The 14,695-nt window shown below is 43.1% G+C and overlaps 1 protein-coding gene across 3 annotated transcripts in view; it reads left to right on the top strand.

Moving 5' to 3' along the window:
* ELMOD1 (ELMO domain containing 1) overlaps positions 1-8,846 on the top strand; it is a 76,075-nt gene extending 67,229 nt beyond the window's left edge. For all 3 annotated transcript variants that reach the window (XM_064375389.1, XM_064375388.1, XM_021670810.2), the window contains one exon: positions 7,123-8,846. In XM_064375389.1, the coding sequence (XP_064231459.1) occupies positions 7,123-7,295 (173 nt within the window). In that variant the 3' untranslated portion in view covers positions 7,296-8,846. The remainder of the gene's footprint in view (positions 1-7,122) is intronic.
* Positions 8,847-14,695: the final 5,849 nt, after the last annotated feature.

Here is a 14,695-nt window from a genome sequence, read left to right on the forward strand (position 1 = left end):
AGATTCTAGAAGGTCAGAAGGCTGTGAGAGAGACTCTTTGAAGAATGTGAAATTGACAAAATATTACCATGTTTTAACATATTGAGAGGACATTGGCATATTTAAGAGATAATATAGGCTCAAATTAAGGGGAAGCCAGGCAAATAAATAGGGAAGGCAGTTATTAATACAAAGTAAAGAAAAGGGTGAGGAAATAGGTGACCACATGGCTGGGGTGAGTGAAAGGGAGCTAAATCTTCATCTTCTATAAAGAAAAAAAAAATCTAATCAGGTAATGAAAAGCATGTTGATTAGAGCTATGGAGATCAATAACCAAAATAATCAGCTAAAAGAGTTGAAATGGGGCTGGCACAGTGACTCACATGTATAGTCCCAGCACTTTGGGAGGCCGAGGCAGGTGGATCACAAGATCAAGAGATGGAGACCATCCTGGCAAACATGGTGAAACCCCATTTCTACTAAAAAAAATACAAAAATTAGCGGGGCATGGTGGCACATGCCTGTAGTCTCAGCTACTTGGGAGGCTGAGGCAGGAGAATCACTTGAACCTGGGAGGTGGAGGTTGCAGTGAGCTGAGATCATGCCACTGCTCTCAAGCCTGGCAACAGAGTGAGACTCCGTCTCAAAAATAAATAAATAAATAAATAAGAAAGAGTTGAAATGTTGCTTTAAGAAAGCAGGAATTAGGGCAGGAAATTGCTTTTTTTTGACGTGTTTTTTTGTTTTTGTAACAAGACTTGTTAAACTATTTGACTCTGAACAATGTGCATGTATACCTTAGATAAAAATGAAAAGGAAATTATAAAACACATATACTTTACAACTTGTTAATGGAAAATATAAGTCCCTTACATACAGTATTACAGCTCCTGCTTTAATAATTGGATGATTATATTCACTCCTATAACAATTCTGAGCATCTCCAACAAATATGATTCAGATTTTACTGTGGATCGGGTTCTGTGCTGAGGAAGACAGACATCTAAACAAATACCTAAAATGTAGTGGGTCCAGCATTATCTTCAGGGAAACAAAAAAGTCTTTAAAAAAATAAAATGTAATGGGAAGAATTTAGTGATTGAGGAAGTAAAGGTACTGCTTCTAAAAATTGGAAAAGTTGCTGGCGCAGTGCCTCACTCCTGTAATCCCAGCACTTTGGGAGGCCGAGGAGGGCAGATCACTTGAGGTCAGGAGTAGAAGACCAGCCTGACCAACAGGGTGAAACCCTGTCTCTATGAAAAATACAAAAATTAGTCAGTTGTGATGGTGCACGCCTATAAGCCCAGCTGCTTGGGAGGCTGAGGCATGAGAATTTCTTGAAACCAGGAGGTGGAGATTTGTAGTGAGCTGAGATTGTGCCGCTGCACTCCAGCCTGGGCAACAGAATGAGACTACATCTCATAAATAAATAAACACTGAAAATGTCTGTGGCAGCCATAGCTGGAAGTTTCTCCAAAGCAAATGCCACTTTTGAAGAGACCCGAAGGATGAGTGGCAGGAAATAAGGCAATGGTGGCTGAGTGGTCCAGTGAAGGCCATAAAGCAAAAGAGTATGTGGATTTAAGAAAACAGAGTATAGAGTTTGCAGGGCGGTAACTAGAGAGGGCACTGGAAGCCTAAAAGCAGGATGGAGGGCAGTCCTGAAGAGCTCTGTAAGCCACGTCAAAGAGCATCAACGTGCAGATAAAGCCTCTTGCTGTGTTTCCCTGGCCCCTTATACTTGCCTTATTCTATATTGACCATAATCATTAGGGAAATCAGGGAAGTATCTTAGGGAAGGTCGAGTGAGTTTAGTTTTAGACATACTGACGGTGAGTTGCTCTTGGGAAATCCATGTGGGGCTGCATAGTGGGCATTCTAATAATGTAGGGCTCTGGAGTGCTCTTGAAGAATTAGAAAGGTGCAAGCTACAGATTTGTAACTCATCAGCACCTGGGAGAATATCAGAGCCACACAATGGGGGAGTGCTCCCAGGAAAGAGTCAAAGTTAGAGTCATAGAAAATTGGCATTTAAGGGCAGGTTTCTCTTGTTCACTGCTGTATCCTCAGCACAGAGCCTGGTACAGGGTGGAGTTGCTCAGTAACTAGTGGATGGATGGGTGGGTGGGTGGAAGGATGGACGGATGGATGGATGGATGGATGGATGGATGGATAGATGGATGGTTGGATGGATGGACAAAATATCGGCTGATGTTTTTTGCAGGAGAAAGGAGAGTCTAGTTTCTGTGGGAAATTTTAGCCTTAGGCCAGGCATAGTGGCTCACACCTGTAACCTCAGCACTTTGGGAGGCTGAGATGTGAGGATCACTTAGGCCCAGAAGTTCAAGACCAACCTGGGTAACATGGTGAAACCCCATCTCTACAAAAGAAAAAAATATTAGTCTTGGCCTGGATTGATAGGCTTCCAAGATAATCCTACCCCAGATGAGCAAGTACGCAATAGGATTACATATTTCCGAAGGCCCTCGTCAGGTTTTGGAAGCAGCAGCAATCCCCCTAGGATGGTGGTGTATATAGGCAGAGGGACTCAGGCCTCTCTAAGGGAAACACGCTGTGCCCTAGAGTCATTGTTCCTCAATCAGATATGATCAGTTCTGCACGTCTCTGTAATATTCTTGCAATTACCTGTGTCCTTGCATATGTCTCTACTCTTTACTAACCGAATGCAGTGAAGCAAAACCAAGACATTCAAGCAGCAACAAATATGCTGCAGGCTGGAGTCAGAGAGCCAAATTAGCATTCAAAACAAGTATTCCATCTAGGTAGAAGAATATAAGAATATAATGGCTCTATCCTTCTGACTTCACAGTATTATTCGGTGAACACTGAGCTGCCAAGGCAGTATGTTACAAAAATTGCATTCAGTCTGAAGCTCCACTGAACACACAGCCCCACTGAAATGGAATGAGGTTAGGTGTGATGAGCAGAAGAGAAAATACGATGGCCGGAAGAAGAAAAAGGAAACTACTTTTTCTTTGACCTCCAAAAGAAGGAACTATTATTCCGTAGGAATAAGAACCAGAGGAACAGAATGCACTGGGAAAGGCAGCCTGTTGCTGTGGCGGAAATTCAGCTGGTTTCAGGCCTTGGTTCCCAGCTTTCGGCTGTACCTGTAATTGTAGACCATTCAAGGAACTCATGTAAGATGGATTTGTAGTATCTGTGTTACCTGTTCCACAAAGCTGGTGTAAAAATGTAATGAGATGGTGGGAAAATAGCCTCTGTTTTCTCCCTCTCCTCTCCATGCTGCTTTGTTGGCTTCCCTAGTGAACAAATCGTCAGTTGCAAATGTACCCTGTCTGCCCCTCCCCAACAGACTGAGCGTTAGGGAGCCCGGAAGTCTACCTTTTTCTTCATCTGCAGTACCTAGGACTGTGTCTGTTCCATATTTGTTCATTGGCAGATGAGTTAACTGACAGATCAGACCAAATGAATTTTTGAACACTGTAATTTATATAAATGAGTGGAGTTTTATGATTATTATATGCACCTTGGAAGCCAGATCACCATTTCTGGATTTTAATTAAGATCATGTTACATAGTCTCTAATTATTTTCCTGATGAGATAGAGAAAGAGAGTCCCAGGGAATCAGTCTTCAATCTTTGGAGGAGGAATTCTGAGAACAGTGTCAGTTTATGAGCCACCCCCTCCTCTACCCTAACCCAAGCCCTTTAAACCTTTCAAGATGTTTTCCTGTAATTGTGTGTAAGGTGTGAAAATGGGGAAACCAAGTGAATCCTCATTCTCCTATGACCGTGCCACACTACCTTACCTTTAGAGTGAGCTGCCAATGTTCCTGCACATTGTTGAAAAGTGAACATTTTATGTATATTGCAGGAAAATTAATTCTTCATTAAAAGATGATTTTACATATTGCCTGTTTATCACTGTCAACAGGAGAAAAGATGCTGTCACTCATGAAATACTAAAGAGGTGTATTATGGATGATTTTAATTCATTGTATTGGAAACCTGATTCAGTGTACAAAATAGCTGTGTTTATTTGACCTCAGAGACCAGTCAGAAAAACTGTGTATGTATTTTATATAGTAAGGAAATAAGAAATTATAAATTATCATAGATTTACTTTAGAACCATAAAAATTCTATGTGGTCAGAGAATCTTCTTGACCAAAGGTTCCCAACTTCAGTGACGTGAGTTTCATCTTCTTGAATTACAAATCTGGTTAAATCTGAGAGGATCTGCATTTTTAAGAAGTACCTGAGATCATTCTGGAGATATTTTAGGAGTTTTCCCAGTCACTGAAATGGACAGGTGATTAAATTCTTCTGGTTGGTTGAATAAGATACTGAGATCAGAGGAAACAAGTTTCTGTTGGTGTGTGCTAAAACAACCAGATGACAAACTCATGGCATATGAAAAACGGTGAGGAGAAACAGGGAAAGAGGAAAGCTTGGGCATAAAGGACACTTCAGACACTTGAGTTGGAGAAGGATTGGAATTGTTCTGTGAAATATAAGGTAACAGATTTGGTCCCAGCATGAGGAAGAACCTTTATTTGTTTATTTGTTTGTTTGTTTGTTTTTTAGAGACAGAGTCTCTCTGTTGCTCAGGCTGGAGTGCAGTGGCACCATCATAGCTCACTACAGCATCAAACTCTGGGGCTCAAGTGATCCTCCCGCCTCAGCCTCCCGAGTAGCTGGGACTACAGGTGCAAGCCACCATAGCCAGCTGATTTTAATAAAGCTTTTCGTAAGCCAGGTGTGCTGGCCCACGCCTGTAATCCCAGCACTTTGGGTGGCTGAGGCAGAGGGATCACTTGAGGTTAGGAGTCTAAGACCAGCCTGGCCAACATGGCGAAACCCCAACTCTACCAAAAATACAAAAATGAGACAGGCATGGTGGCACACGCCTGTAGTCCCAGCTATTCGAGAGGCTGAGGCACGAGAGTTGCTTCAACCTGGGAGATGGAGGCTGCAGTGAGCCGAGATTCACCACTGTGCTCCAGCCTGGGCCACAGAGCAAGACCCTGTCTCAAAAAAATAAAAAAAAATTTTTTTTTTTGTAGAAACGAGGTCTTCCTATGTTGGCCAGGCTCGCCTTAAACTCCTGGCCTCAAGTGATCCTCCTGCCTTTGCTCTCTGAAGTGTTGGGATTACACGTGTGAGCCACAGTGCCTGGCAAGAAAGAAACTTTTAAGAATCAGGTTCCTCATCCAGCAAAAAACAGTCAGTGTTGTCACCAGAGAAATTCAGGCCTGAATGCTGCCTCCAGGAATCCAAGCATCAGATGAACAGAGACAGATGAGATGGCTTCCGAGGCAACTGATACTTTTGATTTGGACCTTTTCTGATGTGGTCAGGTTCCCATGGCAGTGATAGTGGAGCCCTGGCTTGTGTAACCTCAAGGCCAGTAGGGTGATGGTTGGTGTGTGCTCTCATCAGAAATGTTAAAAACAGTTATCTCAGTTCTTGTGTGTGGAGGACCCAAAGGCAGGGTAGTCCTAAAAGAGATAGCATAAGCAGGACACAGTGGCATGTGCCTGTAGTCTCAGTTATTAGGGTGGCTGAGGCAGCAGGATCACATGAGGCCAGGAGTTCAAGGACAGCCTGAGCAACCTCACAAGATCTTGCCTCTAAAAAATTAATTAACTTCAAAAAAGAAAGAAATGGAACAATCAACCCAAAAGAAATGTATAATAATCTTTCCTACTCCTTCTCCTATATTTGCAGAGAGACCACATACTTAAAGAAGTAGGAGCATATTTAACAATGTAATGAGACAAGTAACAGAGGGAAGGGTCTGTGGAAATGGACCAGCTGCCGCCACGTGTTAGGGGCAGTAAAGGTCACTCCTAATTTTGTATTAAGATAAAATATGAATAAAGAGGTTTTAAATTTTGTTTATGAAATGATGTTGAGGGTTTTTCCATATATAGCTAGTTACCCGAAAAACAAAAAGTATTGATTTTTTTGGTGCTATTAGAATTGAGTATGTTTATTCCAAATTCTCTTCTCATTCTCCCATTCCCCATTTTCATTTATGCATGGAGGTGGAAAAGCAAGGATTCAAACCAGGTTGCTGGCTCTAGAAGCCTGTCTTCTATTTTCTACCTCCTTCTAATGTTAAGACAAAATTTTGCATAATGTTTGTTTCGCTTTTGTCTTCTTTTTCTTTCTTTTTCTTTTTTGAGACAGGTCTCGCTCTGTTGCCGAGCCTGGTGTGCAGTGGCGCAATCACAGCTCACTGCAACCTCGACCTCCTGAGCTCAGGTGATCCTCCCACCTCAGCCTCCCAAACAACTGGGACTACAGGCGTGTGCCACCATGCCTGGCTGCTTTTCTTTCTTTAAAACTGGGATTACTTCCTTAAATACTTTTATTTCTAATATATACAGACATCTGAGCTTGTAGTAGTTTGCCAGCTACAAGTATTTGAAAAAGAAACACTATTCACATTTCAATACTAAATGTGGTAGATAAAAATAATTAAACAAATGTGGTAGTGGGAGGGGGCATAGTGGGGAACAAAATGCTAGGTTCTTCTATGAGATACAAAAGTATTTGAATATGAAATTATTGCTTCAGAGCAAGGAAGTCTTATTAACAATTTCATGTGGCTTAATGACCAGTCTGTGTTGTTGAGGGCTGATTTACAATTTTTATTGTCTCATAATAGAGTGTCAGAATGCATTTGTTTGATTTGTCGGGGTAATTTAAAACTTAAATTATATCAAATATCAAGAGAATAAAGTCTGAGTGGGGTGATTTTGAAAAATTGGACCGTTACATTAATTTAATTAGGAGGAGAAGGATGAAGTGGTCACTGTCAGCCTTTCAGAAAATGTTCCCGATGTGATTCATATTCTAGAGATGGCAGAACTGATTTGTCTTCCTGCTTGAGAAGAGTGAGAATGATTCCAGGGCCAGCTGCAAACAGCTTGCAGATTAGTAGACTTCTACTGCACTGATTTTAAAGAATCATCTTAAACAGTGATTTTTTTTTTTTTTTGTAGCAGTGGTATTTTCTAGATTTTGACGTCCTTGAGCTCCGTAGTTGCTGTGGCTTGGTTCAGCATCTCCCTCAGCATTCAGAATGATTTTGAATGTGATTAAGGACTTTTTTTCTCCTGCATTCTTATCATTGTATTGTCTCCAACAGGCTATTTGATGCACGAATTTCATAAGTTTTGGATCGACGAGGACCCCATGGACATAATGGAATTTAATCGTGTGCGGGAGAAATTCCGCAAGAGGATCATAAAACAGCTGCAGAACCCAGACATGGCGCTGTGCCCACATTTCGCTGCCTCGGAAGGTTTAATCAACATGTAGTTCCCCATGCTGGTCTTAACGGATACCCTGGAACACTGCCTCATTGTCTTGTTAAATCTCTGCTTAGGTCGCAGCTCACACATTGAATGCACACAGTGATTGTATGCATGCCTTTTGGTACAGTATTTTCATCTCTTGGTCATAATTCCGAGATCCCCAGAGACCATTGTTTCTGGAGTATCTGTCATCCAGTGACTGCTCATATTGTGGCATTATGCAGTGTTACACCTCGCCTTGACACCCAGGTATGGAGAGAGTTTTCTATTTTTTTAGATTTTTTTTCCTCCCCCTCATAATTCAGCATTAAAGAATTGTATTTCTCTAGCTGTATTTTATATGTAAGAGGTTTAGCTGAATCTTGTTCTGTGAAAGCCTTTTAATTTATTGATATGTTTCATGACTACTGCTGCTAGCTTTTCAAGCCAGGTTCATGCTTGGACCTCATTCTGATAAAGAATAAGACTTTAAAAATACAGACAGGGCCGGGCACGGTGGCTCATGCCTGTAATCCCAGCACTTTGGGAGGCCAAGGCAGGTGGATCACAAGGTCAAGAGATCAAGACCATCCTAGCCAACATGGTGAAACCCCATCTCTACTAAAAAATATAAAAATTAGCTGGGCATGGTGGTGCACGCCTGTAATCCCAGCTACTCGGCAGACTGAGGCAGGAGAATCCCTTGTACCTGGGAGGCGGAAGTTGCCGTGAGCCAAGATCACGCCACTGCACTCCAGCCTAGTGACAGAGTGAGACTCCGTCTCAAAAAAAATAAAATAAAATGAAATAAAATAATACAGACAGACACATGATAAGCCAAACTATTCCTGCAAACATAGCTACGCTTCATGAAAATGTAATGAGGCTTACAAGAAGTAACTTTAGGTAGGAGCTGTTTTTGTTTGAAGTACTGCAGAATTATATTGTAACTTCTCCTCACCCCAGTTGCAACTGTGTCGTAGTCATCTGCATATCAAACTGTTTATTCCCATAACTTCACTGGCTTGGATGCCTAAGTGTATGATGCTTGAAGCCTCAGAAAAGAAATAAGCATATTTCAAAAGCTGCAAAAGGTTTTTCACTGCCTGCCTCTTGCTGAACTGGGTTATACCCTGGCACTGTTCTGATCCAAGCATATTTGCTTGGGAAACTAAGTGCTGACTAGTTTTCTATGTCAAGGGGCAATATTAAAAAACAGTTTGCAAGAAAACGTGTTTCAAGAGAGCAACCTAAGCTAAGTCACTCTGCAATATTTCTTGAAAATAACAACCTTGTCTTGTATCACTGGAAGAAGTAAATTGCTTAGAAGGAGAAAAGTCAAATCGTTCCAGGACTGCTGAAAATCATTTTAGAAACCGTGATTTAGTTTGGAATTATGATTGTAGTCTGTTGAATAGTATTTACCATGGCATTTCATACCCATGGTATTTTATACCTTCTGACTATCAATTTTAGTATTATTAGATGTTTGTGTAATCACTTGCTTATTTAAATGAATTTTGAGTACTGCCTAATTGTCAGTTATATGAATAAATTACATGTCATTCTACTGTAACATGTAGTGTGTTTCATATTAATATTTTTGTACTCATCCAGCTTCTGAATATGCAAATGTGTGAGTGAATAGAATGTCAAACACAGACAACCTGGAGCTGACTATAAATCACGCCACCATTCAGAGTTACTGGGTGTGAGTTAGAATGTGTTCATCTGTTGCTAGATAAAGCAGAAACATTAACTACCCATTGTTTTCCTGTCCTTTCTCTCCCTTCTGGGATTGCATTATCCTTTCCCTTTCAGCCACGTACCAGGTGGCAGCATTTTGCACTGCCTTTCTTACGGCCCTGTGTCCTTTCTTAGAATGAGGAAGGGAAGAGAGTTGGTTAGCACATGATGGATACCACGAGTAATGACAAGAATGTATATTCCTCTCCCAAGCAAGTGAGGACTTGTGAACCTAGTATGGCCTGCCTGAGGAGCCCTGACTTTGCACCGTAGCTGCAGCTGCTGTAGATGAAGGCGTTATTCCACATGCAGTCCAGCCTTTGCCAGCCACATGTGCTCATTGGCTCTTTTTATCCGTTTTTGTCCCATGTCACTGTCACGGCTTGACAGCATGTGGCACTTACACCAGCTCGTGTCTCTTCTGTTCAGATAGAGATAGTTGATGCCAACAAAGCTAAGAGTATCCCCTCTCAGCTCCCAGGATGCTTTCTTTCTATTGTAGTTGAACATGGCTGCACAATCTTAGGATGAACAAGCTCTGACAGCTCCTTCGAGCTCTGAGTATTATTAGATTTCTCATTCACACCACTTTGTGGAAGATGCATTCCACCCAGTGACACAAAGTGAGGTGAGAAAAAGAAGAGGAAAGGTTTCAAAAGCATCAACATCATGTGGAGAGAGAGAGAGAGTATGTGTTTCCCTTGACTATTTTTAGCTTGCTTAATCTTATTCCATTGAATAAGGGTTGACCACATAAAATGTAAATTGTGTGGCAAGCCTCTTCCAAGTTTTCCAAAACACTGCTTGCTATGATAAAAACACATTCCCATTTGCACTACAGAAAGGAAACCTTTTGAAGCACTGTTTCTGAAACTTGACTCTGACTTTCCTTCTCACAGTTCTTGTTGTGGCACCGTACTGAAAAAATTGTGCTTGGTAATCCACCATCTTTTCCATATTTGAAAAGAGGCTTAAATAAATACCAATCCCAAAAGACAGGGTGACCTTATAATATATCTTCCAAAACAGAACACTGTTGAGAGAGAGAGAAGGGGGATATTATTTTTTTTTTTGAGACGGAGTTTCACTCTTGTTACCCAGGCTGGAGTGCAATGGCGTGATCTCAGCTCATCACAACCTCCACCTCCTGGGTTCAGGCAATTCTCCTGCCTCAGCCTCCTGAGTAGCTGGGATTACAGGCACGCGCCACCATGCCCAGCTAATTTTTTGTATTTTTAGTAGAGACGGGGTTTCACCATGTTGACCAGGATGGTCTCGATCCCTTGACCTCGTGATCCACCCGCCTCGGCCTCCCAAAGTGCTGGGATTACAGGCGTGAGCCACTGTGCCCGGCCGAAGGGGGATATTGTTAATTGTTTCTTTAGAACAACAGAGTAAACTGGGGCAGTTTAAGAAAACTGAGATGTCAGGTGGCCAAGAGAGACCAAGAGACAGATGTAAGGATTGTCCACCCACAACTTAATTAGGCAAACATAACCCAGTTTCTTTACTCTCAAGCCTCTGGCAGGAGAAGTACATCATACAGACATCGATATTTTGATATCCAGGATTCTACCCAAAATCTTAGAGATCCATCACAGGTATGGGCTCCTTTGAGAAATTCAGCTGCATAGATGCGGCCTAAGTTGGCAATGGGGAAATGAAACCTGGCAGTCAAACTCCATGGCAATAAATCGTCTTGATCCGTAACATACGGTGCCAGATCCAAATTGAAGGGGAGTGATGGGGGGACCAGAATTGGTGGAATATGGGGATAGGAGATGGGAGATGACGGAGAGAAGAGGAATGGGACAGACAAGAAGGAAATGTCAGCTAGGCCCATAGCCACTGAGCCACTGTGACACAGACTCTATTAAAGCAATGCCTCTAACTCTGCAGGGAGCTCAACAATGGTAGCTGCTCTAATCTAGAGACAAAATGGCAGAAAAGCAGAACCAAGTAGAACATCAAGTCCTAGAAGATGAAAGAGATTCTGGCACAGATTCCATTTCAAGAGCTTACATTTAGCCAGTTCTTATGTCATGTGCCAGGACTGTGCTAGTCCTTACCTTGCATTATTTCATTTCCTTAACAACACAGAGAATCAGATGGGTTTTTATTTGCTCATGCATTTGTTTTTATAGACAAAAAGGCTTAGATAATTTAATACATTGCCAAAGGTCTCAAGAGAGAAGTATTAGGTTGGTGCACAATTAATTGCCGTTTTGCCACTGAAAGTAACGGCAGCTGGGCACAGTGGCTCACACCTGTAATCCAGCACTGTGGGAGGCCAAGGCAGGTGAATCACCTGAGGTCAGGAGTTCAAGACCAGCCTGGCCAACATGGTGAAACCCTGTCTCTACTAAAAATACAAAAATTAGCCTGGTGTGGTGGCGGGTGCCTGTAATCCCAGCTACTTGGAAGGCTGAGGCAAAAGAATCACTTGAACCCAGGAGGTGGAGGCTGTGGTGAGCCCAGAGCCCACCACTGCACTCCAAGCCTGGCAACAGAGTGAGACTCCATCTCAAAGAAAAAAAGAAAAGAAAGTAATGGCAAAAACTGAAATTGCTTTTGCACCAGCCTAATAAATGGCATAGCTAGACTTGAACCCAAGGCCTTAAGCCTAGACATTATGCTGCTGCCTACCTAACGGGAATTCTCTACTGTCAGGGGACTGGTGAATTATAAACACACGCAGATGCGCACACACACTCCACCCCCAAGTGATAACAGATATGTTAATAAATATCTCACTCAGATGTCAGTGAATTCAAATGCTGCCATACTGTCCCTCAGGACTGCCCACAGTTTTAACCAGAAGTTTTTCCCCTTGATACTCAAAGAACAATTGTAGAACCGCAAGCTCTTTGCCTGATCCCTGTCTCCCCCGGGAAGGGAAGACTGCATACCTCCTTCCTGCTCCCTTGCAGGGGAAACCTCGGCAAGGTGGGTTTGCAGGACCCATGCAAGCTCAGGCTGGAAGCTACGTGGCATTTATTTCTGTGAAAGGTGAAACACACAGGGCTTTGGCCATGTGCGCTCTTCATAAATAAAACATTCCCTTCGCAGCTGAGGTCCTTTTGCCTCATTGACTTGACATAGCCTTCAGAATGCTGCCACTCATAGACACTAACAGGAATTATGTTGTCCGCTAACATCGCTAGGATGCTTCATGGAAGCCCCACAGAGATGGTTAGGACAGGGTCAGGACAAGGTTACAAGGATCAAACTCTGGACTATTTTTTTTTTATCATAGCACTGTGCCTTGCTTTGGGAAAGACCGTAGAAGAAGAGTTTATGGGAACTAGGAAAGAGTGGAAAAGAGAAGAGAAAGTTGAGATTACTCTTGAAAAACCCCCTCTGTCATGCAAGTTAAATGGTCCATTTGTGATTGCACCTACCCTACAAAGGCTCAGAGGATTTCCACAGCATCACAAGGCATGGGTTTTGGAATCAGCTTTACTAGGAAAATTTCTAAAGCAAGGATCAGCAAGAGAAGAAGATACAAGTACTTCCCATGCTCACAAGGAACACTGGTGCCTGGTGAAGTAGATCTGAGTTCAGCTGGAGAGAGTCCTGCCCCTCTGTTGTTCTTTCTTTCACGGAAAGCATGAAAGCAACCTTGCCAGAGGGGTGAAGATCTGATCAGAACACCTTGCAGCCAGGCAGTCTGACTTGGCTGCCAGCCAGTTGGGAGCTAAGTGGGAGCTGCCTGCACCTGGAGACCTTGAGGTCTGTGGGATGTGGCCCCGGGGGAGGAGCTCTCTGGTTCTAAGGGAAGCTAAGCTGGGATGCAGGCTCTCTGCTGGAAGAGAGAGGAGCTTTTAATTGCAGCTGGTTTGTCCAAGAAGCCCAGAGAGAGCTCATGAATTATTTTTTGAGAAATCTTCTCATATTACACCCATATACTTACATTTTTGACATATTAGCTCTCTATACCAAGCATATAGCAATTATAGAGGAATAGGGACATCAACAGCCTCAAGCTATATGGTACTAAGAGTTACATCATCCACTTCCGGGGAAGTTTTTACTCTTTCTGCAAAGCACAGCAGGAAAAAATGAGCAATCCGGAGACCCTCGTTCTAGTGCACGTGCTGCTATCTTCCTTAGGTCAATGATTTCATCCTTCTGCCTTTGCTTTTGCCGTCTGTAACAGAAAAATAATAATGACAGCTCCTCTTCAGAGGATTATTGTAGGAGTAAAAATCAAATAAGCTATTATTAACTATAAGTGCTTGGGAAACTCCAAAGTAATAGTTAAACACAGGTTTAATTATGGTTCAATTTTCGTCCCTCCGGTTTTTGGCTATGAGCGTCCTCTAACAAAGAATTCAGCGACAAAATTTGTCCTTGGAGCCAGTGTTCCCCACTAATTCAATTCAGCAAATATTTATTGAAAACTTATTTTAGTCTCAGGCATCAGGCCAAGTCTGGGAACCAAATGGGACACAAGACAGTGTGGCCTTGGTCTCAGGGACCTCACAGTTTAAATCTAGTGCCTGGCCTCTCCAAGCCCAGCCTTGGGACCCCCACGATGAGCAGTGTTAGAGATGAATCATCCCCACCCCCTCCCAGACATACTAAAAGATAATCTTCATTTTAACGCTCCCCCAGGTGACGTGTGTGTACATTCAGCTGAGAAGCACTTCTCTAGGGATTATTGATCTAGTTGCTCTTCACTGAAACCTGACAAGATTTTGTCTCAGTTGTTGACGATTTAGAAATCAATCAAACATTCCCTTGTTTTCCCTCAATTTACACAGTCACTATAACTTGAGCCTGCTCCCACTGCTAACAAAGGACTTCGTGTCCTGTTGTCATCTCCCAGAGGTGCCAACAGGAGCTGGCATGGAGAGAAGGACCTCACCCTGGACATGGGACTCAGAGGGTGGCCTATCACCACCCCATGCTGCTTGGGACGCTTCCTACGGTAGCCAAAGCTGGTGCTGCCCCCCAGTTAGACTCCCACGGATGACCTTTCTCAGAGGGCCCATCTTTCAAGCCATCTGTCAGGATGACCAGCCTCCTGGATGCTGGGGCAAACAAATGAGTAGACTCTTCACTTGTTAGCTTGTTTGTTTCCACTCACTAACCAGAACCACCTAGTTGCAGCTTGGTGATGGTATTTGTCTGTTCTGACTGCTGCAACAGAATTCCATAGACTCACTGACTTAAACAACAGCCTCACAGTTCTGGAGGCTGCAAGTCCCAGATCAGTGTGCCAGCATGGTCGAGTGCTGGTGAGGGCCTTCTTCCTGGCTTGCAGATGGCCCCCTTCTCACTGTTTGCTCCCATGGCCTTTTCCCCATCCATGTGCAAAGAGAAAGAGCAAGAGAGAATTTTTTTTTTTTTTGAGACAGGGTCTCACTCTGTCACCCATGCTGGACTGCAGTCATGCCATCAGGGCTCACTGCAGCCTCGGACTCCTGGGCTCAAGCAATCTTCCTACCTCAGACTCCTGAGTAGCTGGGACCACAGGCATGCACCACCGCACCTCAATAACTTTCTTTTCTCTTTTCTTCTTTACAGATGGGGAGGGGGGATGGTCCTCAATGTGCTGCCCAGGCCAGTCTCGAACTCCTTGTCTCAAGCAATCCTCTCATCTCAGCCTCTCAAAACTGTAAAGTGTTAGGATTACAGGCACGAGCTACCACATCTGGCCCCATTTACTCTTCT

Source organism: Aotus nancymaae, unplaced genomic scaffold, assembly GCF_030222135.1.
Source record: "Aotus nancymaae isolate 86718 unplaced genomic scaffold, 86718_ANA_hifiasm-v0.15.2.pri h1tg000012l, whole genome shotgun sequence".
NCBI lineage: Eukaryota > Metazoa > Chordata > Mammalia > Primates > Aotidae > Aotus > Aotus nancymaae.